The following is a 24,276-nucleotide window of genomic DNA, read 5'->3' as shown; positions in this document are numbered from 1 at the left end:
TGTGGAAAAGACTCTCGAGACGAATGTCCGTAGTTTTAAAACCCAAGGGCATACATCTCTGACTTTTCTAAAATGATGTGTGTTTTCTTTGTGAATAATTATCGCTAAAGATCATGAGGATACCTGCATATCTTAGAAGTTCTCTATAATAATTTGGAGGACATCTGAAGTCTACCAATCCGCACTAGGCCAGCGTGGTCGACTGAGGCCTAATCCCTCTCAGTACTAGAGGAGGCCCGTGCCCAACAGTGGGACAGTATATAATACAGGGCTGATGTTATTTTATATTATATATATGCGCCAAATTATAAAATATAGGTTTGAGACTATCATTATTGATAGGCAGCGTGTTCAGAATATGTTGTTAGATGAGTGGCAGTATCCGGTATTTACACAAATGTTTGTATTAATTGTTATCTGCACAATTTACTTACCTACAAAACATTTCAATATACTTTTAGAACTCATAGTTATACATGTTTATTTTAATTGTTTATTATTATTATTTATTAATTTTTGTCGATTTTTACTTCACCATGGAATGCAAGTAGACACTATTCTTGTAATAGAATTTAACACCATGATTTGTTTATTTTAGAGTGTTGGAGCATCTTGATACTTAACAATACATTACGAAAAATCTGAATTTTTTCGCTTCTTTTATTATTAATAATTTATGACATTATCAAGTATTGATAGGGTAAAGATAACGAATGAGCCACCAGATGTTTAAGGTGAATAAAAAAATTATGCCATAAAAGGGTTATGGTTAAATATAAATAAATACAAAAATTTAATCAAACATTTATTTCGGGTAAAACAATTATAAAATGTAATAGTAAATGTATAACGGCAGTACAAAATTTTATAACAATAACATTTTAATTTGACTAATTATAACACTTTTTGACTTGATTCGTCTTTATATAAAAATACCAGTTACCATCTTTCAAGTAAAAAAATTAATATCTTTTCCATAAAAAAAAATCTTTTCCATGAATACGAATTTGTATGGATATTATTAAAGCGACTTACGACCATTTATATACCCTGTATATTATCCATGTATATAACTACTTATTTTTAAACAATCTAAAATAATGTTATTGTTTAAGTTTTTTGTTAGTTTTATGGTAGTAGAGGTTTCTGTAATATATTTCACTTTTATTGTTTGTACTCAAATCGGAACTTATGCATTGGTTAAAAATGAAAGTGGCAAAATTTTGTCTCCAGACACTTAACGACATCTAGCGGAACTAACAGCTAACTAAACGAAATATATAGGTATAGAATGTGTTTTTAGCAAATATTTATTTCAGTACAAGAGCCGATGTATTAAGTTGGACCGAATTCTAGATAAGTAAACGAACAAATATGTATAATAATATAATTAAGATATTTTTACAACATATTTTTGGGTTCATAAGAAGACATTACAATAAAATAAAGCGTTTGAATAGCTACAATAACAGTGAAACCCACAACAGACCATTTAAACCATTCATCACACAGTAAGTCGAAAAGCCTCATAAAACTCTTGTATTAGAAAGGATTATTATTAATATTATCACTGAGATTAAAAATTTCTCTAGAAATGGATACAGATTAAATTGTATTGTTGCAATATGACACTTCATATTATGAGTGAGCTGGAGGAACACTTATTATTATGCACTAGCGATGTAACGAATGTTTCATTTCTGATATCCGTGATTGCAAATTTTTTACTCCAGTATTAGCGTATGCGAATGCGAATATAAGATTGGCGTCAAACGACTCGTTGTTTATCTACGATCGGCCATTTTTGCTGTAATTTGTTAATAGTCTGTTTTACTTTATATAACTTGTACCTAGATATGGTAGATCAGCTTTCGCCCTCGAGTAGAACGACCTGCGTACCCTTGCCGACAGCATCGCCCTGTTTGAAAGCAGCCACAGCCGATATAACGGCGTCTCTCGGGGAACGCACCACATATTCCATTTTCATTGCTATCACTACGAATAAGGGCTGACCCTTCACCACCTGAGGAAAGTTTTTTTTTGTTTGTTTTAGAGCTTTGTGACTCTTTTTTATCTCTTTATAAATGGAAATCAAACAAAAATATACACGCTATGCTTATTGGACAATCTTTTTTTATTGCATTCAAAAAGACACTAAGTGACTCAATTCATTAAATTTTTATAATTGTTTGCTCTTTATTTTCATTGCAAAAACCGAAAATATATCTTTTAGTTTAAACTGTAAACTCATAATTCAAGTAAAATTTTAGAGAATAAATACAGACCTTGTCTCCCTTGCTGACTAATATTTTCTCGAGCACGCCAGGTGTGGGCGAGGAGGCGCTGTTGGCGGCCGCCGCCGCGTCCGCGCCCGCCGCCGCCTGGTGCCTCGGCCGCGGCGTCTCGAACACCGTCTGTCCGCTCTGTTACAAACAAGTCGAGGACATTTTTTATACGAAAAAGAAAGTATCATACATACCTGGCAATAATTGTATTAGAAATAATCCTAAGCGAAGAGAAGGGAAGGACTGTGGTAGTGCTATGACGACTCGTTAGATCAGCTCAAGTGCTGTAAATTTACTGTTATTTTTAAAAAGGCTAACACTGGAGTTTTATGCGTCATGGAAATTCCTTTCTGAATTGCCAGTACAGTTAACAAAGCAAAAGCCAAAATCTAAATAATGTATGAAATGTTACGGGTTCAATAATAGGTATTAATGTTATTTATTTCATCATATTATCTCTCCATCGGCAAAACTCAATTCCCGCAGGCTTTTTAGCGAGTCAAATGAATTTAACTTACAGAAATTACAGTTGGCATAATTTTTTATACGTCTCGACATAATTTTGGCCCCTCAGCCAAACTTTTTAGGATTAAGCGTATTGAAAATAGTATCTTACTGTTATATCATTAAAATCATTCCTACCTCGCTATACACATGCACTTGCTGTTCATGTGTCAACAGCCCCACGTTGGTTCTCTTGTCGCCGATGAGCGCGTTCAGACGCAGTCCTGTTTCGGTGTTACTAAGCGAAGCCTCAACACTCTTCCATTCTCCATTATTCACTTTCACTTTGAACTTATTGGGCGTGTTTTCGTATTGAACAATGACTGTCAAATCTGTAAAAGTACATATTGTATGTGTAGTGACTTTGTAATATTATAATTTGACCACAATAATTACAATTTATGTATCTTCTAGACTTGTATTATTTATTCAAAGAGAATGTTATTAATTTTAGTATATGATTTAATTAGTTATTAATTTATATTTACCTTTTTCTTCAAACCTCAGTGATACGTTTTTTTCTAGTCGATAATTTGGTCTCCATGAAGTAGGCTGGACTGAGATTCCCTTCCAATTGTCATAGACAATGTTCTCGCGCTGGGTTACGAGAATCTACAATGCAAAATACTTAAATGTAAGTGGATCCATATACAGAATTATCTTAAATAATTGTCTTCTGTATAGAGTACAAATAATATATCTTACCATGGGCGGGGAGGGGGGGGGGGGGGTTGGGGTCCGCTATTTGATACGTAACTCGTTCCCCCCTATTTAATTGTGTTTGATATCATACAACAACTCACCCGTCCCAAGGCAGCCTGGATGGCGCGTTCTTCGTTCAGTTCGGAGTCGGACTTGGGGAACAGTTCCTGTTCGTGTTGCGGTATGAAGGCGGTGTGCACGTCGCCCGACACGAACGCACTCGCGCCACTCAGTCGCAGAAGGAAATTCACATTCGTTTCGAGACCTGCCACCTGGAGGAAAACTGCTTAATGACTTTTTTTATTAGGAATATTTTTTGTAAACATTTTTTTAGCATTGTTCAGTAAATAAGTAAATGCGTCAAGTGATGCTATTAATCACATCCCCCATAAAGATTCATAACACAAGAATCATGGATTCATTAGTAGCCTATAATACTTTCGGACATTATAGGTGTTCATAGGCGACGTGGTTGCGTGCCATATCAGGCAGGGCCTACTGTGGTTTGCTAGTGTACCTGATATTCAGCTAGTTTGGCCCTTGTTTTAGCCAGTGCTTCGGTCCTGTCGCCGCCCCACACCACTAGCTTTGCGATCATTGGGTCGTAATGCACGGAAACATCTTGTCCTTCACGTACACCTGTTTCTACCTACAAACAAAAACAATCAAACAAAGATTTTTTTTACAATAACATAATTATCTTGTCTTTATTTTATAATATTTCCAAGCACAATGATAAGCAATACCACATTTACACTGAGCAATTAATTATAGCAATAATAGTTCGCATTTATTGCTAGCAATAATAGTCAGGAGACTATTGCATTATTGTTCATGCAGGCGCAAAACTAATAACGTTTCTGGATATCTCTTAGACGCGTATACGATTATTCGAGAATTGTCTCGCTTTTTGGCATGTTCAGAAAAGGGCATCTTTTATATGACCATTGAAGAATCGCATGTGTTAGGCACGCGAATAGGGTGTTTGACAATTTTTTTAAATGTATGTACTACGATAGAGGACTATTCACCTATAGCATGAATTATATTTTTATTGTTAAAATATGAAATTTATTAAATATTCGTGATTTTCTTTTGTCATTTATAATTTCGCGCTAAAACGCGTTGTCACGTGACGTTATTCCTGTGTGATGTCATCGCTCATATACAAACATTCGTGACAGTTGTGACACCTAACCTGCACCTTACAAGAAAGCAAATTGTTTACGATTTATATGTGTTACTTTTCCCACAAAAATGAATATGCCAGCATATAAATAGTGTTCAGTGCGTTTACGTAAAAACTCAACACCACATAATCCCGATAAATTGTTCATTCATGTGCCAAAATCAAAAGATTTAAGAAAGTGGTGGACTTTAGTATGACGAGATCCAAAATATACGTCGGATAAATCGACGATTTATTTTTGTGAAGTTCATTTCAATGTAAGTTTATAGTTGTATATTATGTTATAAATGTTGTTGTCACCTAAACAAATACCGTCTTATTACAAAACGAGGTTTAACTAAAAACTCTGGTTTAACCTATGCAAAGTACGGTTTATATAAAAATGGTATAACAAAAAGTGGTTTAACGATAAACCATGGACTATTTGATGGTCTAATGCTAAACCTCGGCGACCCCTGGTTTGACGATGGTCTAAATCGTAAATGTCATATCAAATTTCAAATCATTTGTCATACAGATTAAAAATTCAAAATTTTAATGACGTATATAAAATATTTACAATACGTTTAAAACAAAAAATCTATTTGATAAATATTGTCGCTCGCTATTATTTCTCCTGGAGCACTTTAATATTTTTTGGTTACACCAGTCAAACACCCTATGACTCTGTCTAAACGAGGCTTTAGTCCATGAACTGAGTATGACTGATAAATTCAAGATGGTACAAAAATATTTAGACCATATTTGAATTTCTGTCTGAAAATGTACCATGCAAGAAATAAAAAAATATCATATCGTTAAATAGCTCTGTATACTGACTCGAACAAACTCTTCAGGCAAGGGTTGTGTAAGTCTGTGCAGCGTGCCGGCGCGCGGCAGGAACCCTGCGCCGGGCTCCTCTGCGTATATGCGGCATTCCACAGCGTGCCCGCGTCGGACTATGTCCTCCTGAGTTACCGGCAGCGGCTCTCCTGACGCCACGCGAAGTTGCCATTCCACCAGGTCCGTGCCTGAAAATTGTATTAGTATTACCATTCATTTTACATTTAATATTCATTAATTCATCCATTCAGTTCATCATTTGGTTCACAGCCTAAGGAGTTCGGATATAAGTTTATAGGAATTCAGAAATTAGTTGATATTGATCTGATTTTTCCCAGGATTTCTTTACTGTCCATGAAAACCCAATTGAGTTTTTTTATGTTCTAGTAATACAACAGTTTTTCTGTTTATATTATGCACTTAATAAATTTTATTTTTCGGGGGGCAAAACTAATGAATAAGGCAAGCCATCTACTTAAATTTACAAGACCGACCAGTAATCATCTCTGTGATGGGATGCTCGACCTGCAGCCGGGTGTTCATCTCCATGAAGTGGAACTCGTGTGTGCGGCGGTGCAGGATGAACTCGACGGTGCCGGCGCCGACGTAGCCCACGGCCTTGGCGGCGCGCACGGCGGCCGCGCCCAGCGACTGCCGCGTCTCCTCCGACAGTCCTGGCTAACAGCCGGATTTTACAAATATTTTCTCACTTACGGTCGAGTTTAATTAACGTCCTCGGATAATTGGTAAAAATAAATCAATCAAAATATGTCATATTCTGTAGCCATATCAAAAAAACGTTTCTCTTATTGGTTAATTTCTCTATAGATTCGGCCCATCTAGGATCGTTTATAGAATTCGATAGTAAATGAGCCTTTATATAGAATGGTTACCATTCTTCATGTTTATTTTATTCTTTTCATGTATTTCATTTAAACATAAAAAACTAGATATAATGAATCAGTGAACTGTATTCCAACTTACTGCTGGTGCTTCTTCTATAATTTTTTGATGCCTTCTCTGCACTGAACAGTCTCTTTCGAACAGATGAACTGCATTGCCGTGCATGTCGGCAAATACCTGAAACAGATATAATTGCGTCATTCTGTGCAACTGTTTTATATTAATCATAGTAAAATTTAAACAACTTTTATTTTAGTATAATGCATGAAATAACTTATAAGGCCTAAAGTGACATACGGGTTCCTTTTAACCCCAAAAATACATGCTAGGTGTTTTCTTTTCGGAAAATATTTCAAATAAAGCCTGCACTAAAGTCAGTTCATAGAAATAGTGAGTTTACCTGTACTTCAACATGTCTGGGGTCAGTAATGTACTGCTCTAAAAGCATGTTGTCATCGCCAAATGACTTCAGTGATTCTCTCTTAGCTGACTCTAATTGTGGAAGAAAATCTGCCTCTGTCATTGCTATTCTCATACCCTAAAATTTATATTAATTTATGGAGTTTTAATAATCTGTTATAATGTAATTATATTATTATTTACTTGACATTTCCGTATAAAGTACAACATAGGTGAGTAGAAGTAAATTAACTGTCATGATAATGGCTATAAATCTGAATGAACATAATATTATTCACTGAAATATGGATGTTTCCTAAAACAATAAATAGCATATTAACATGAAACATTTCAACTGCAGTTTAAACATGTTCATGAATCATATGAACTTATGACATTACATTATGTATCATTAAGTTGCACATCAAAATAGCAAAATGTTGTGTTTTCCATTTATCTTATCATGATTAATTTATATTAATAATGAAAATAACAAGCAAGTCTTCTTAACTAACAAGCAATTAGGTTTTTTTACTTAGTTTTAACAAAAGATTTTTTCTATGAAATTTAAATATATTCAAGTAAATAATATAATAAAATGTTCTTAATTTTGTGAATTACCTTTCCACCTCCACCACGGACTGCTTTTATCATAAGTGGGAATCCTATTCTCTGTGCTTCCTCTTTGAGTTTCTCAATGCTTTGATCTTCACCATGATAGCCTTTAACTATTGGCACTCCTGCTGCTGACATTATAGCTTTTGATGTGCTGTAAATTTTCAAGACACACTTATATTTAAGTTTGGTCTTTCATTATTACATCATCAGTCGTAATTTTAGGTCAAATTCCAGATTTTGAACAGGCATTGATCCCGAAGCCAGTGGCTATGTAGTGAGACTCTGTTATGGGAAATAAAATGAAAGCAGGTATAAATGTACTGTATGACTTTTTTGCCATAATAATTTGGACTATCGGTTTCTGCCTCTATCTTGTAAATTCAAATAAACTAAAAAAATGAGATAAGGTGAATGCAATTTTAATTACCTTTTAATACCCATATCCCTGATAGCAGACGGAGGCGGTCCAATAAAAATCACATTCTCAGTGGCACACTTCTCACAAAATTCTACATTCTCTGATAGGAATCCATAACCAGGGTGTATAGCTTGGCTGTTGGACTTCTTTGCAACTTCAAGGATTTTTTCTGCATTGAGATAGCTCTGAGTTGATGGTGCGGGACCAATATGGTATGCTTCATCAGCCTAAAATTAAAGATTTTAAATTTGTTAAATATTAACTCTTCAATATTTGAGATACAATAAAGCATTGCCCCACAACTCCCACTTTGTTAAACTGTAAACAAATAGACCTAGATGTAAACAAACCATTTCAACATGCATTGCATGTTTATCAGCATCAGAGTAAACAGCCACTGTCCTGATGCCAAGTTTCTTTGCTGTCCTCATAACACGACATGCTATCTCTCCACGATTTGCAATGAGCACCTTACTGATTGGCCTTCGCAATAAATCCTCCTTGATTTGCCGTGCATGGCTGAATCTTACTTGTTGTTGGAGATATGTTAGATAGCTGTAATTAAATTGTACAAATATTTTGATACATCCTTGTTGCATAGTTAATAGAGTGTGTAATCCAATAATTTATTTGATTCTGCATAAGTGGATATAGATAAAAAGTAAAGCTTTTGACACTTACTGATTATTAATAATATAAATCTTAACAAATGACCATTAAGGTTTAATTATGTCAGATATTTTTTTTGTCAAGGTGTAACAAATAATAATGGGTTTGATGGTGCGTTTTGTAGAAATTATAATTCAGTTTTTGAAGTAATATCCAGTTTTTAAATACCATAAATCAATTATTTTAGGATGAATCTATTTTAATATTGAACATATTTCACACGTTATATGTGTATTTATATCATAAATGCAATTTAAAATATGCATAGTTATTTTTTTAAATCGAAGTAACCATGAAAATAAAATTTCAGTTTATTGTTAATTTTATGTTCTGTTATGTCATTTCATTTTTAATGCATGGTATAAGTATTTAATATGCTAGTCCATACATAAAAGTTAATAATATTAATGTAATTAACATAAATGCGAATAGCAGTAAGCACCCATTAAGCGATAAAGTTCACCAAATTAAGTCAAGTTCCTACAGTCGTTATTATCTCGCCATCAGTAATTAGTGTTTTTTCCGAAATGAATTAAATTTTGATGTAAAGTTAAGTACTTTACATACAATTCAAAATTAACACTAATACACATGCAAAAATTAGTTAATATGAGAAGTTTTGTATTTATAATTCAAATAAATACTCACTTATTTCTATACAATCGCGTTAAATAAGACATCGTTGCGGTGTTTGTGTGTTAACTGATTATAGATATAGAGTAAACTAAATCAATTCAGTTGTTATCGGTCTAATACATTAAAAATATCCAAAGATTACGTGCTAATGAAAATGTAATCACTACATAAATGTTACGTTTGATACAGTTGCCAAGCGTCTCCGTTGGATGTTATCAAAAAAAAAACTGATAAAGAGCATAATGCACACGAATTAACTTTTGTCACTGAATTAAATTATCATTATTACCATAGTTCAAACTTCAAACAACTTCATGATCAATACCTACTGTAAATTTGAACATTATAAAATATAAATTTCAGTTTCATTACTTATAAACAACTGTTTTCCGTAGTATTATAATGCTCTTTGAACCATTTGAACTATGCACTTTTAAATTTAATAAAGCGCAGGAAGTTAAGGAACATGGAAAACAGTACAGTACCTAGGGGTTGTTAGTAGTCATGCCCTGGTAACTTCAGACTAAATTTTTTGGAATAAGCGCCATCTCTCCTCTATACATGGCACTAATTTCTTAATATCTTTTGTCAGTGTGACTAGTTCATTATATAGTAGTTTTAGTACGTATAGATTTTGATAATTCTGTTTTTTTTTATTTAAGCTAGAACTAAACAAGCAGTTATGCTTTAAAAATGAATTTTATTACTTCGTATAAAAAATATCTACAATACTTATAATTTTAAAATAAATTTGGACAAATAGAAATATTTTTAGTATCTTATAGTAGTTTACTGCTAACAAACAATAGCAACTTCTAGTAAACGTCACAAGATATTTTTCTGTCGGTATATTTGTATACTCGTGCGCATTTTCTTGTGATTTTTGTATATTTACGTTGAATTGAGCTTCAGTTCTTCCGTATTTAAGAAATACCTATTGAGTGTGTTTGTGTAAGTGTTTGTGACATACATTAGATAGGCCCTTCATAGGAAATTTGGACTATTTATATCAGTGTAGTGTTGTTTGTAAGACATTTTACATAATGTCCCGGAACACCAGTCAATGTATTAATAGATGTGTAAAAGAAATAAATTCGTTCAAAATATACTTAGTATTGTATTATTTATCTTTGAATTAGGTCAAACCATTACATTTCGACCTATACGTATAACAAAGTTTATCTGCAAAATACCGATTCTGGCACATAATAAAATAAATTTCTAATTTGTTATATGAATCAGTGTTTTACAATTACGACTTTTTCTACCGATGGGTCGAGATCGGGTTAATAATAGAATTAATATATTTTGAAAGTTAGAAACCTATGTATGCATATACATGCATAGGTATATTTCTTTTATTTCCCTGCATGGCGTCGCTCAACGTTATGAAATTTCAAACAGAGTTGCCAGTCTATTTCCAGTATTATATATTAGTCTATGGTTAGTAGTGTTCGTTTAAACCAGTGATTCCCAAAGTGGTCTATATCGACTCCTAGGGGTCTATGACAACTTGCAAGGGGTCTACGTCAGCGAAAAAAAAATTTGGGGGTCCATTAAATGAAAATGGGGATCCACGATAGTGGATCTCAACACATACACTGATAGTACCTATTTACTTACATAATACTATCTTATAATATCAAAGCATATATATTATTTATAAAAGTACCTATGAAGGAAAAAAAATATTATATACTTATGATTATAAAATTGTGTAAACTAAGTTGTAGGATGTTGGTATTCGCTTTGTGGTCGCAATACATTTTGAACTTGTAAAAACCTGAGAGTCGCAGTCTCAGAGCTTTGCTAACTTGCACTGACTTGTTCAATTCGTCGCTGTTACCAATCTCCTAACGACAAAAAGAAACAGACTGGACATAATTAGCCGTGGAGATTTAAGATTAACCTTACAAAATTGACGCCGAATGTTGATAATTTATTATTAAAGCATCAGGTTCATCCTTCTCACTAAAAATATTGACTTATTGCTTATGTTATTTTATTTATAGTTTAGTTTTTAACACTAAACTTCAATACAGTTAGAAATTTACAGGAAATCAATATCAGGTAAGTAGGGGGTCTACCCAACATGGAAAAACATGGCAAGGGGTCTACGACACAAAAAAATTTGGGGAACTCTGGTTTAAACTTTGGGTTGGTATCTACTATCTACGCTCTATCTAGCAAAGAATCTATAACCACTACCATATTGTGCTAGGTACCTACTACCCTATTAGTAAATCGTAATTCGTAATTCAAAAATTCATTCATAATTCAAAATAACTCGAAAGTTGAAGGCCGAGGTCTGAGGATTTATCGTCACAGGTAAAGTATTAAAGAAATACTAGTCTGTCCGTGTGACCAAATTTCATCAATACTGTCATTTGGTTTGAGCATGCAAATTTTTTCAATGTTAGATTAATTATTACATTAATGATCTCATACTTATAAAGGCGACACATGTGCCATTTATAATATGTATTAACATATATTATGCTACGGGACGTTTGCTTTAAATTATTATAAAGTATCATACATAGCAAGTAATGTAATATATCTTTCCCTCCATTTCATTGGTATACGTTTTTTCAGAATATATTTGTATCAAGATGTATATAGTGTAGAATCTGGCCGAGTTGTGGTACAAAAACTGTGGCGGTAAATTCAGAAAATAGACCTTTTTACCCCGGGTAAACTTGAAATGACTAATGTTTTTATTTGAGATCGTTAATGTAATAAATATTTTCTAAATAAAAACATAACTGTAAGATAAACTAATCTCTTTAATCTTCAGGGGATTACAAAACGTAGTTTTTTTTTTTTAATTTGACGCCATATTTCTGTGTCACGACTCGTTGGCCAGACTATATTAACGTATACGCGCCGTATATAAAAAACTAGCTTTTGCCCGCGGCTCCGCCCGCGTTATAAAGTTTTTCAGGCTAAAGTTTTCCGTTATAAAAGTAGTAGTTTCCCGGGAGCCTATGTTCTTCCCAGGGTCTCAAACTGTCTCCATACCAAATTTCATCTTAATACGTTGGGTACTTTTTGAGTTTAACACGTTTAGGCAGACGGATGCAGCGGGGGACGTTGTTTTATAATATATTTTTTAGAACTTTTTAAGAGGAACAATCCCGTCATACATCATTGTTGCATAACTTTAACCGTTTACGCAGCGCACGCAACGGACGCTCTCAAAACTAATAAATTGTCCCCGTTTTTGCAACATGTTTCATTACTGCTCCGCTCCTATTGGTAATAGCGTAATGATATATAACTAAGAGCACTCCACAAACAAAGGGCTATCCAACGCAAAAATATTTTTTCAATTTGGACCGGTATTTCCTGAGATTGGCCATTACTGCTCCGCTCCTATTGGGTATAGCGTGATGATATATAGCCTAGAGCACTCCACGAACAAAGGGCTATCCAACGCAAAAAGAATTTTTCAGTTTGGACCAGTAGTTCCTGAGATTAGCGCGTTCAAACAAACAAACAAACTCTTCAGCTTTATATAATAGTATAGATATATATATTAAGTATAGCTCGTTAGCTAATATCTATTATGTGTGATCTTGTAGCTACGCACGATATTCATAAAAGTCACATTAGACTACGAAAAGACTCGTTTTAACTAAGTAATAGTACTAAACTTATTATTGACGATAGAGAACCTAAAAGTTATATTATATGCTGTATTTATTCACGTTTAATGCCGGCGCCACACACAGACAAATATTTGAACAAAGACTTTGACACACATTTGAATACAATTACAGACACTGACCAAATTTAATTTTTTATGGCTTTTACTTTTAGGTTTCCATATAATCGGTTCTCCTTCAAGCAACTCTATAACTTTGAACGCTTTCATGTGTGGTCGAAAAACCGATACCGAATGGCAAATACGCAAACATTTAAATAAACTTTGCACAAATACGCAAATACACGTGCCACACATGAGTTCAAACAAGTGTTCAAATAAATATTTTTGCTGTGTGTGGCGCCGGCATAATAGTTGGAATAGAATCTATATAATTATGTAAGTATTTCTTAGATTTCGATTGGCTATGAAACTTCTACCCGTAGATTGTAATTAATTATATTTTCTATTTTGTCTTAGGCTCATGGCTATAGATACCTGACAGCCATTGCTTCGGTAACATATTTTTTAATTTAGGCATTTATCAAAAATTGTTATTTTAGAAACTGGATCGAATCAATGAACCATAACTAGTAATAAATACTGTATTCCTATCGATATTTTATATAGACTATAGAGGCAACAATATCCATTTTGTGCATGGAAAAGTGTCCGTTGACTAGGGTCAAATTATGGTAGCGCCACAGTAGCAAGTGGTACATTATAAAGATAGCTTCAAGTTATTAAAAGTACTTTACTGAATTAAACAAGAAAAAAGGCTTTTTCTTCGGGGCTGTTCAGGTATTACTTGAGAAGAATTTTGTATTTTTTAATCCTCCCATCCCCCTTGTTTGCAAAAGTAAGCATATTTCTTGCCCATTCTCCCATGTTTACGTAAGCATAGGTTAAAATGTAATGTTAATAAAATTTGTTTAAATTTCTTTAGTTTTATTTTTCTTCATCAAAAACCGTTAATATTGCTGACGTAATCACTGTTTAGACCAGGGGCGTAACTACCGCTGTATTAGCCGCTTCCGTGATTCGGTGCCCCCGAGCTTTGTCTTCCTTTGACCCATACCTATATTAAACTAAGCAGGCGTCCAAAAATTCGCACTGCCCTGAAGGGCTCCAACAAATTTAGATATAGGACCCTTCTATGGCAAGCTACGCTATTGGTTCAGACTTCCCCGTCCCCTAAGTATAACATCGAAAATAGACCTTCCCATCCCCTTTAGTGCTTACGTAATACTTAAACGGCTCCTTTGTTATAGTTAAGGTTTTATATCTTTTCATCAGCCTTCGTACCTCAACTAAATTAGTTATCAAGTATACTTAAGGTGGTAGCTCAAGGTCCATTTTCATACATTTTTCGCAGTTTAAAATCTAATCATGGATATTTCGGCCTTTAAAATTTAATATGACGAAATTTTGAAGGCAGAAATATCCATGATTATTAATTATTTTTACATTTTTCTTTCAACTGCGAGAACTAATCACTAACTAGACGTGAATTTAAATTCTTTACTTGCCAATACTTGTTTAGTTACCCAGATTAAAGCCGAAACAAAATGTATGAAAATGGACCTTGAGCTACCACCTTATTCTTCAACTCAGCACACTTCACTTAATTTACAACTGCTTATTCATGTCATACTCTCTTGCAACGCTAGCGCTATTGTGGTTGGTTTTTAAAAACTTTGACATACCTATTATACTGTTTTTTTTACTTTCTCGTTCAGATGACACATTATATTGAGCAGGGACGTGGCAGTTGAAAACATAATATATCGATATGCAATATAGTTTCGATATGTAAAAGAATATCGTAATAATTATAGAAATATACTCATAAATATTTAAAATGATTGAACAAATATTTTGATTTTAATATATTTACGAAATTGTTAACATCTATTACGCTGATGCCTACTTACTAGGCATAAATTAATTTTAACCATGAACCTTGCTTGAAAAATAGATGTAAAAGGAATAAGTATTATTAGTTTATGTAAAAGTAACTTTTTATTATTTTAAAAACTTGATTAAATTTATTTTGTATTGATCCAAAAATAAAGAATCACGTAAGTTTTTCGTTAGCTACACGTCAAATTTGTATAGTTTCGTCTATCGATGCATGATGAGACTGTATGATGTGTACTAACACTCGTACAAGTACGAATATAAGTATTTTCCTAATAAAAATAGTAAACATAATTATTTATTCATAATGTAAAGGAGATAATAGCGACATCGAGGACTCCTTTGGGAAAATTAAGGTGTTTGACTCCGTTTAAAATGTTTTGGCTTAAATGTTAAAATATACCATATAAGATTTTTATGAAATGTCTGTTTTGATCACTTTACTCAATTGATTGGTTTGATAGTTAAAATGTAATAGTATGGTAATATTAATTCCTATTAACATGAACAAATTGTACATCTATTATTTTATTTAAATATCGATAATATTTCTGTCTTATGTCGGTATTTCCCAAACCTATTATTGACGTTTTGAAATTTGAATTTTCGTTGACATTCTTTGCCGGGAAACGTAAATTATTTCTATATATAAATATTGTAAATGTAATGTAAATTAAAGTATTAAAATCTATAAAGTACGTACGAATGAAATATTTCGGACTCTTAACATGGGTATAAAAGGTTTATGGACTGTGTTATCACCATATAGTGAGAAGAAATCATTACACGAAGTATGTTTTACAATGTTTCATTTGGCTTATAAACGATTAGTTTCGCTTGCCTTTCCGTCCGCATTCATGTACATTACCCGAATAAAATTAGTTTATATCACTTAGGGGTAATGTAGATTTCTATTAGTTTTTTTTAAATCAGTTCAGTATGTAGTTTTTGACTTTATCCATCACAAACATCCAAAATTTAGATTTATATAAAAGTAATAAATTAATAATATATCCACAGATTAGAGGAGAAACTGTTGCCATAGATTTGTCTGGTTGGGTTTGTGACAGTCAAAATGTAACAGAATATCATGTCCAACCAAAGTTATACCTCAGGTAAGGATTGATTTAAATATTTAATTGTATGGATTAATTATTTTTCATTCAATTCTGTGTTAGGTAAAACTTTAATATAAACAGAGAAATATTTTTTAATGCAGTATCTATATCCCTATTTAGTTAAAATGAAATCATTTGATTTTTGGATATTTTTAGAAATAGCTGGAATATGAGCTTGTGGTTTCCTTAGTCCATATCACCTTGCATAAACAATCAGATTACCAAAATAACCATGAATGATGCACTGCCGGTATTGAGGGAAATGATTAGGTATTGGTAAAGAACGAGAGTGTAGCCTACAAATCATACCACAATATGATTAACAATAGTAAATATTTTATTTTCAATGAAACCATGATGATAACTACTAGAAAAGTGAATATTGTATGATTTGTAGCATTATTGTGTTTATTTTATTATTATAATATTCCTTTGAAGAAATTATATTTTTACAGTTTAATGGAACTTTGGCTTATGCTTGTCTGCATAATTTATTTTATTTGATTATCTCTGGTGTCATGAACCAAAATATAAAACCTTATTCAACTTATGATTATATAATTTAATATTATTATAAATTATTGTTTCACAGAAATCTATTCTTCCGAACAGTGTACTTGGTACTGGCTGATATAAATCCAGTGTTTGTGCTTGAAGGAGATGCTCCAGAGTTGAAAAGAGATGTGATGGCGGCACGGAATGCTATACAGTTCCGTGGTGCTGCACCTAAAACTGGCAGCGGGACAAATAAACCAAGTGTCACTAGGAATCGGTTCAAAGGTGTTCTTAGAGAAGTATGTATTTAACTTGAGATAATATTCACTATGTAATACTAGAATTATATTGCCTGCTCTGGGATTTGAACCCAGGACTTCTAACAGTACCTGGTTCACCAAGGCAGTCAAACAATTCCTTTTTACAATTTTGATAATTCTTCTCTAATGACACTGTATTTCAATAAACAATCCTAATTAATTATCTCAGATCATGATATAATATATTGTAATAGTGAATAAGTTAAAATAAAATATAATAGACACAATTGATGAGTAGGTACATATTTCTTTACATATTAACTGCAAGGGTTATGGATTTCATCATACTTTGTATGCAACTTTGAATTTTTTTATTGTATGTTCCAGTGTGAAAATCTGCTCAAGTCTATGGGTGTTCAGTGTATCAAAGGCAGTGGTGAAGCAGAGGCAACATGTGCTATGTTGAATTCACAAGGTGTATGTATTAATCATTATTTTTATTTATTGTTTCATAATGATAATATAAATTATACTAAGATATATACACTGATGCTTATTTTAACTTTATAATGATAAAGTAGGTATGATATATACACATAGAAATCGGTCTATTAGTTTGGGAGCTACAATGACACACACAGATATACAGGCACAGATACACAAACACGCAGATACATGCCTTTAACTTATGATACTTCTTTTTCGGTAGGGAGTTAAAAATGGAAAAATTAGGTGATTCATAATTTTTCAGTATAAGTAAGGACCTACCACATAGCTGTTCAACTGAGCGCACAGGTTGAAATTTAAACTATCCGACAGCATGAGCGTACGCATGATGAGCATATATCAATAATATGTTACAGAAAGCATTTCATTTGCTTTACATATAATCATCTGCTTGCCTGACGGTAGTTGAAGAGGTATATCGTATAAATATTGAATTGTTTTTTTTTTAAGTCTAACATAAACTATGCCTGGTATTTTAAGATCTTTCACATGTTCAGGGAGCGCGAACAATGGAGTTAATATTATGTAAATATATATACATGTCTTTATCTTCATCCTTTAATGAAATAGTAAATAGTGTCGGTGCTGTATGCAGCTGGTAGACGCGGTGATATCTCAAGATTCGGACTGTTTCGCGTACGGGGCGCGGCGCGTGTACCGCAACTTCAGCGTGTCGACCGCCGCCGGCGCCGGCGCCATGCAGGGCTCCGTCGACTGCTACGACGCTGCTTACATGTACGAGTCCAATGGTATGAATATATCCTTTGTATACGTTCTTTGTTACACTAATCACTAATGGCTACTTAAATTAGACCTATTTGAGACAATAAAGGCTACCGCTATTCTAGGAAACCAGAGCTTTAACGTCATAGTGACGGACGCAATATTTGGACACAAAAAGACGGCCGTTTTTACGGTGGCGACATGTGGAAAGTTCCATCACCGTTACGGCCACCAAGTCGTATCTGATACATGAGAGCAAAAGACTACCTTGATATAGCATTAATAATTTACTTGGAGTGTGAGCTATCATCAGAAGAGGAAAATAGTTGTATGGAGAAAGATGATTTTATCAAAGCTGGTACAGAAGTTGTATTTGAGATTTTAGTACGTCGCCGTCTACAAAGCAATGATGAGAAATTCAGAGAATAGTTTCGCCTAATACCAGTATTATTTGATTACGTACTTAACCACATAAAAGATGATTTGAGTTACAAACCATACGACAGGCACAAAAATCCAATAAGCTAAGAAAAAAAACTTTGTATACTTATTAAGTAGATTCCTAAATCAATACAATAATATTTTAATGTATGCTATTTATTTTTAACAGATAATACAAAGATACGTTCGCGAGTTTAATTATATAGGTATTTTGTCCTTGCTCATTTAGAAGCAATCGTTTAGATGATGACATTAGCGTCATCCTATAAACGACTACCTGGATGCTCATCCATTGTAATTAAATGAGATTACAGTTACGATTTGTGGATCAGCACTAGTAGAGTAGTACTCGCAAGCATCTCGCACTCATGGGTATGTACGAAATCTATTAAAATTTTGTCGTCCTAACTGCTCCAGTTGGAGTTGGAACTTATTTAGTTCGTCGTCCGGTCAAAACAATACAAAAATGGCTTCACTGCTATCGAGAAAAACGTTCAAGAAACTATTCGACACCGACAAGACGGCCGTCATGCAAATGGCGGTACCGCTTTTTGACGTTGCGGTTTCAAATACCGCTCTCTAGGAAACCACGACATTTGGTTTATATAAACAACGTTCTAGTGACGTCATTCACCGCTGTATTACTGCCGCTTTATGACGGTACCTCTGTACTAGGAAACCAGAGCTTTACCGTCTAGTCGGGAAGTAGTAAAAAAAGCTAGTCTTCCATCTTCGATCGTCCGCCATATTGGATTTAGAATGACATCACTTAGCTAACCATCCATAGTCATCCAAACTAAATATATATACAAAATGTAATCTCAATTAATTGGGGATAACTGATTACATACATTACTGCAATACAAATATTGCAAGTTAAATAAAAGCTTGTAAAAATATAAAAACAATTAAGTTTCGAACAAAATAAATATCAATAAAAAGATATTTTAAGGTTTCTCAGAAAATTCATCCTAGCAGCAACATCACAGTCACAAAAATACTCATGCACACACCAAATGCCCATTAAACCATTTTATGGTAGTGGATTTCTCATAGAGTCCACCTGGGTAGGTACTACGGCAGTGTCAAAAAAATAAATTAAAAAATTCGAATCTTAAAACCGGGATTAATGTTGAACATTTCCATTATTCATTGATGGATTTTGGCACGATGCTAGGAAAGGTAAAGTGGTGGTGGTGGTACAAGTATGTGAATATATTTGTTTACACAATGTCACGGTCTACTCTGGATATCTCTTCCACCTGCCCTTATACCACTACAAAAGGGTCATACAAAAACACATTTCAAGCATGATAACAATATAATTTTAAGAGCATTTCTTACGAGTCGGCAGCCAACATATACAACATATGCATTATGGTATAGACAGAATTTCCGACGCGACACTTGGCGCGAACTGCATGCGAGCTCTTTTAGAAAATGCTAGTGTTGACACCTGTCTCCATTGCCTGTCCATGTAGACTGCTGTATTCGAAATTCTACCTTAAGAATAAAGTATTTTTAGAATTCTTTAGTGCGTAATTGTGTCTCGATGTTTTTATTTAATACTTTGGGTAAGTTAAGTAAACTTGTAGGTGGAATCATGTGATGTCAAGTTAATTTGACCACCCGCGTTTGCAGAGGAATTGGATACCACAGTTACCATATTCATGCATCAATCATCCACGTTTGCGCAATATAGGGATTTGCTTGGGTGGTTGAAGATGTGGTTCCATCATCACGGCCAAGCCGCGCCAGGTAGCAGTGGTGGTATTCACACTGAAGACAAAATTCTGAAAGCTCGCTCTACTGATCTTAAATATCAAATAGATTCAGTTCTTATACTAAATTTATGTCCACAATTCGCTTGATTAATTCAGTTGCGTAATTATATTTTTTGCATTAATTTGGGTATAATGAATGTTAAATGATTTAAATTTGTTGACGCTCCTAATTATTTCATAGGCTTTGGTCGAAATAAGATGGTAGCCCTGGCGCTGCTCTGCGGCAGTGACTACAATGTGGGGGCATGTGGCTCGTCTATAAACACCGCCGTACAGTTCCTGCACACAGTTCCTGAGAGCGATATAATACCCAGGTAAATATAATGGAATAAAGAAGCTGCGGCACCCGTTAATCCTGGTATATACTTGATACCCAGTTCTATGCCCTATATCCCAATCATAAGTACAATAATAAATCGTGAATTTTTATTTTTTCCGTGTTGGATTAGGCGTTAGTTTATTTGGTACGAAAATTAAATTCGCATGCTAAAATTTAGATCAGGTGCAAGTGGATTTACGTGTTCCCTACATTACTACTATTTGATCTTCGTCTGTCTTTACGGAGTGGTGAAATTTGTGAAGGTATTGCTTAGTTCATCCTCTATTTAATTATTTGATTAGCATAATAAGATAATTAAATGGATTCTCGACAGATTTAGGTCTTTAAATACTAATACACAGATTTCGTGGTTCTTACATAATAACCTGATTGTGAAAACGGAACCCGAGAAACGTATGCAATGTTGGTCAGCATATCGAAAGTAATCGCTAATCCTTGGGACATAAAAGATTAACGGTCGACATTTTTGTACATTCGGTTTGCGTTGTGAATATGTAATATCTCGTTGTGATTCCCTTTGAAATGTAATTTGGTTTTATTTTTGGCATTGTTTTTCTTTTAATTCTTGAAAGTGCAATACGAAATGTTGTTTGTACCGAAACTTTTAAAATTAATAAATGAAAATATGAAGTCCTAACTATATTATCGTATCTTTTATTAGAGACTACTGTGTGTAATGTAGAGTAAAAACGATTAATTTGGCCTATATTCGTCAATCCTTTGTAACGTTGTCAGACTGTTGTCGTGGGTTCTCGATCCCGCGCAGTTCGAGGAGCGGTCGCGGTGGGCGTCCGCGCCGGGGCGCTGCGACCGCTGCGGACACGTGGGACGCACGCATCTCAGGAACGGATGTCCTGTCTGCGCCACACATCGCGGCTGTACTGATCTCGGTCACAAGTGAATATTATGTGTTATTGTTGTTTATTTATTTAATTTGCACCCACTGTTAGCTTGATGCCAACAGTCTGACGGATGCAGTTTTAAGAAATTCGTGGTATGCAACCCACATAATGTTATTCGAAAGTGCTAAATGTTCATCGATTAATTTTTGTAATAATAACTCATGATTGAATATTATGTACTTACACGTTTTTATTTGGCACCAGTTAATTTAAAAGACGTATTTAAAGATTTCCAATTCCCGAGAATCATTAAAAACTAATAATTCTCTAAAATGTTTTATTCAATTTAATAACAAATTCTTAGCATTCGATTAGTAATAAGATACAAACGCCGTTAAAGCATGTTTCATTTGTAGATCAAAAGTAGCAGAAGTAAAGCGGGAACTGTCGCTTCGCAGTCGAGCCTTATCGTGCGGCATCCCATTCCCCGAACCTAAAGTTATGAAAGAGTTTTTGCATTCAACCGAGGAAAAAATCGACATCGATAGTTTGAAAAGACCAGTTCCTAGCTTGATTCAATTTACGGTAATTGATAAAAGAAATCTATCTAAAGCATTCGACGTGTTAAGGCGAACGAATGCATGTCTGAAATGTGTTCTTACAGAAACTTATGAAAGGTAAATTGGACTGGTCGGAGAGATATTGCGTGGAGAAGTTTCTACCTGTGCTCACCAAGTGGCATCTCCAGGAAAACGTGCCGTCTAGAACAATCAAGCCAATTACTATTAAGAAAAAGAGAAATCCGAGAGGTACGATTTTAACATTGTAGTCCATAACTATAGTTGTAGTAAGTTCTAGTGTTTGTGAGTGCGCGGAGTCGTACGTAAGCAACACGGATGCAACTGCCACGTCTTCAGTATTGACTGTTGACATACCGTTGGACTGACGGCACTCACACGTGTATTGAAGTATTTATATTTCAGGAGTGCCAAGTTATGAGGTGTTATGGGGTGACATTGACGGTTCCTACGATGCACTTATTCCAGATGATCAATTTGACGGTAAGTTTTTATTTTGCGACGAGAAAATATAACGTTATTATGGAGATTAAATCTTGTATTTGTATGTTTTATTTCTTAGACAATGAAGACCCATCCATGGCGTGGTTTACAACAGAAAGACAAGATTTAATGCGTCAATATTATCCAGATGTAGTAGAAGCTTATGAAGAATCTATAAAAAAACCTGTTAAAGAGAAGAGACCCAGAAAACAAAAGGAAACCAATGAAGATAATAAAGGAAAACCCAAACGAAAAACTAAAAAACCGAGTAAACTTGTGAATGTAAATAAATCTCATAAATCGTTAAGAAACAACTCGGCGGTGCTTAATACAAGTGTCAGCATAAATAAGTTAAAAAGAAAAATTAAAAGTAAAAAGAAAGGTAATCAAAAAACTATAGATAGTTTCATAGCGCGTAAGAAAAGAAAATCTAAACATTCCACCAGTAACTTACGTTCCTTAAGGTGTAGTTTTAAAAATATGGGCTTAGGCAGTGATGTTGATCAACAAACAGATGAAAAAGAAAACAATAATGTTAATAAACACTTACTGAGCATGCTCAACGATACTGGGGGAGACGTTAATGAAAGTGACTTATCCGCTATAATTGATGATATTGTCAGTAGACAACCGATAACAAAGACTGCAAAGGTGGATAACAAGTTAGTTAAGTTAGTATTCGATAAATATTCAACACCAAAAAAGTCGACCCTACGTAAATCGATGTTGAATAAAGTTAACAATCATTGTTCGACTCCGAAAGATAGCCCCATTAGGAAGCATAGTTTCCGATTCAGTACAAATAGTTTCAATAAGTCATTAAATTCGAAAGTGAACACTAGTTATTTCTTTGAAAAAATTACAGACGATCGAGATGCTTTTGAAATATCTCTTGAATACAAACACAAAAGTGCCGTAATTTTAGATTCTAATTTGACAGATTTAAGTTTACCTGACGTGCAATTATGATTATATGAAGGTTAAAAAATAAATACTGTATCTCACATCAATGAGTTTTATTTTTCCTATTTCAAAGAATTGGTTTCGTTATATTTAAGTAATACAAAGTTGGAGGTAAGTGAGGATTGTTTTAATGTTATTCTTATAGGAGTATGTGAATAGAACATAGATGAGTTTGACTGAGGTAGTAGCGCTGTCTTAAGGCGATACCTCAAGGTCCATTTTCATACATTTTGTTTCACCTTTAATCTGGGTAACTAAACAAGTATTGGCAAGTAAATTTCGGCCTTTAAAATTTAATGTGACGAAATTTTAAAGGCAGAAATATCCATGATTATTAATTATTTTTACGTTTTTCTTTCAACTGCGAGAACTAATCACTAACTAGACGTGAATTTAAATTCTTTACTTGCCAATACTTGTTTAGTTACCCAGATTAAAGGTGAAACAAAATGTATGAAAATGGACCTTGAGGTATCGCCTTAAGCCTGTACATGTTGGTCGAGCTAAGTTTAACACGAGTGTAGGCAAATTGATAGAAAGTCAAGTGCTGCCATCTCATCAATGCAAACAGCCAATATGTATGAGATTTGTGCATCTGTTCACACGTTCTGCGCTGTCAGTTTCTGTTGTTTAAGACAAGTGATCGCAAGCGATTGGGAGTTGTGACTAACTATGCCAAATGAGTTATACTTCGGTGCTTGTCTTACCTTAACAAAATAGACAATCGTATCCGACCGAAAGCAAGCCAAGCTATAAGAGTATTAAAACCTTAGTATTCTCTACATTTTGGTTGGCTTCCACTTGGTAACGTATATTGCCGGCTTTACAAAAAATTTACGTAACATGACGTAGTCATAAACAATCGTCTCCCTTTTGTAATTCTTATTCTTTTTCTTTAAGACACGCACCGCGGCAATGATTCTTCAGGAATTGTGGGTGTAAAGGGGTCGTGGACTAACATCAGATGACCCACTTGCTTGCTTGCCAACCTCTGCTATCCAGTACGAATTTTTAGTCGAGAAATGCATTTA

The 24,276-nt window shown here is 34.0% G+C and overlaps 2 protein-coding genes across 5 annotated transcripts; one reads left to right on the top strand and one right to left on the bottom strand.

Annotated features, from left to right (window-relative positions):
• Positions 1-792: 792 nt before the first annotated feature.
• On the bottom strand, positions 793-9,640 carry LOC115451416 (methylcrotonoyl-CoA carboxylase subunit alpha, mitochondrial). The gene is made up of 14 exons (XM_037444496.1): positions 9,158-9,640; positions 8,191-8,395; positions 7,850-8,067; positions 7,426-7,573; positions 6,806-6,943; positions 6,487-6,582; positions 5,997-6,180; positions 5,500-5,690; positions 4,009-4,140; positions 3,593-3,763; positions 3,278-3,401; positions 2,928-3,121; positions 2,286-2,423; positions 793-2,023 (listed from the first exon to the last, which is right to left on the bottom strand). The coding sequence occupies exons 1-14, from the start codon at positions 9,187-9,189 to the stop codon at positions 1,865-1,867; spliced, it is 2,130 nt and encodes a 709-aa protein (XP_037300393.1). The 5' UTR covers positions 9,190-9,640; the 3' UTR covers positions 793-1,864.
• A 5,658-nt stretch (positions 9,641-15,298) lies between these two features.
• Positions 15,299-23,288, top strand: LOC115451421 (flap endonuclease GEN). Of its 4 annotated transcripts, none has more exons than XM_037444781.1 (11): positions 15,299-15,502; positions 15,732-15,826; positions 16,422-16,623; positions 16,972-17,061; positions 17,669-17,840; positions 20,221-20,353; positions 21,115-21,276; positions 21,638-21,806; positions 21,886-22,030; positions 22,191-22,282; positions 22,362-22,497. In XM_037444781.1, exons 1-11 carry the CDS (start codon positions 15,440-15,442, stop codon positions 22,410-22,412), a joined length of 1,374 nt encoding a protein of 457 aa, XP_037300678.1. In that variant the 5' UTR covers positions 15,299-15,439; the 3' UTR covers positions 22,413-22,497. The 4 variants fall into 4 exon arrangements, with proteins under 4 accessions (XP_037300678.1, XP_030035588.2, XP_030035586.2 ...); XM_030179728.2 differs by having other exon boundaries at positions 15,300-15,502; positions 16,487-16,623; positions 22,205-22,282; positions 22,362-23,288; XM_030179726.2 differs by having other exon boundaries at positions 15,301-15,502; positions 22,205-22,282; positions 22,362-23,288.
• The last annotated feature ends 988 nt before the right edge of the window (positions 23,289-24,276 follow it).

This window comes from Manduca sexta, chromosome 28, assembly GCF_014839805.1.
Source record: "Manduca sexta isolate Smith_Timp_Sample1 chromosome 28, JHU_Msex_v1.0, whole genome shotgun sequence".
Lineage (NCBI taxonomy): Eukaryota > Metazoa > Arthropoda > Insecta > Lepidoptera > Sphingidae > Manduca > Manduca sexta.
This window is presented reverse-complemented; position numbering and strand designations above follow the sequence as displayed.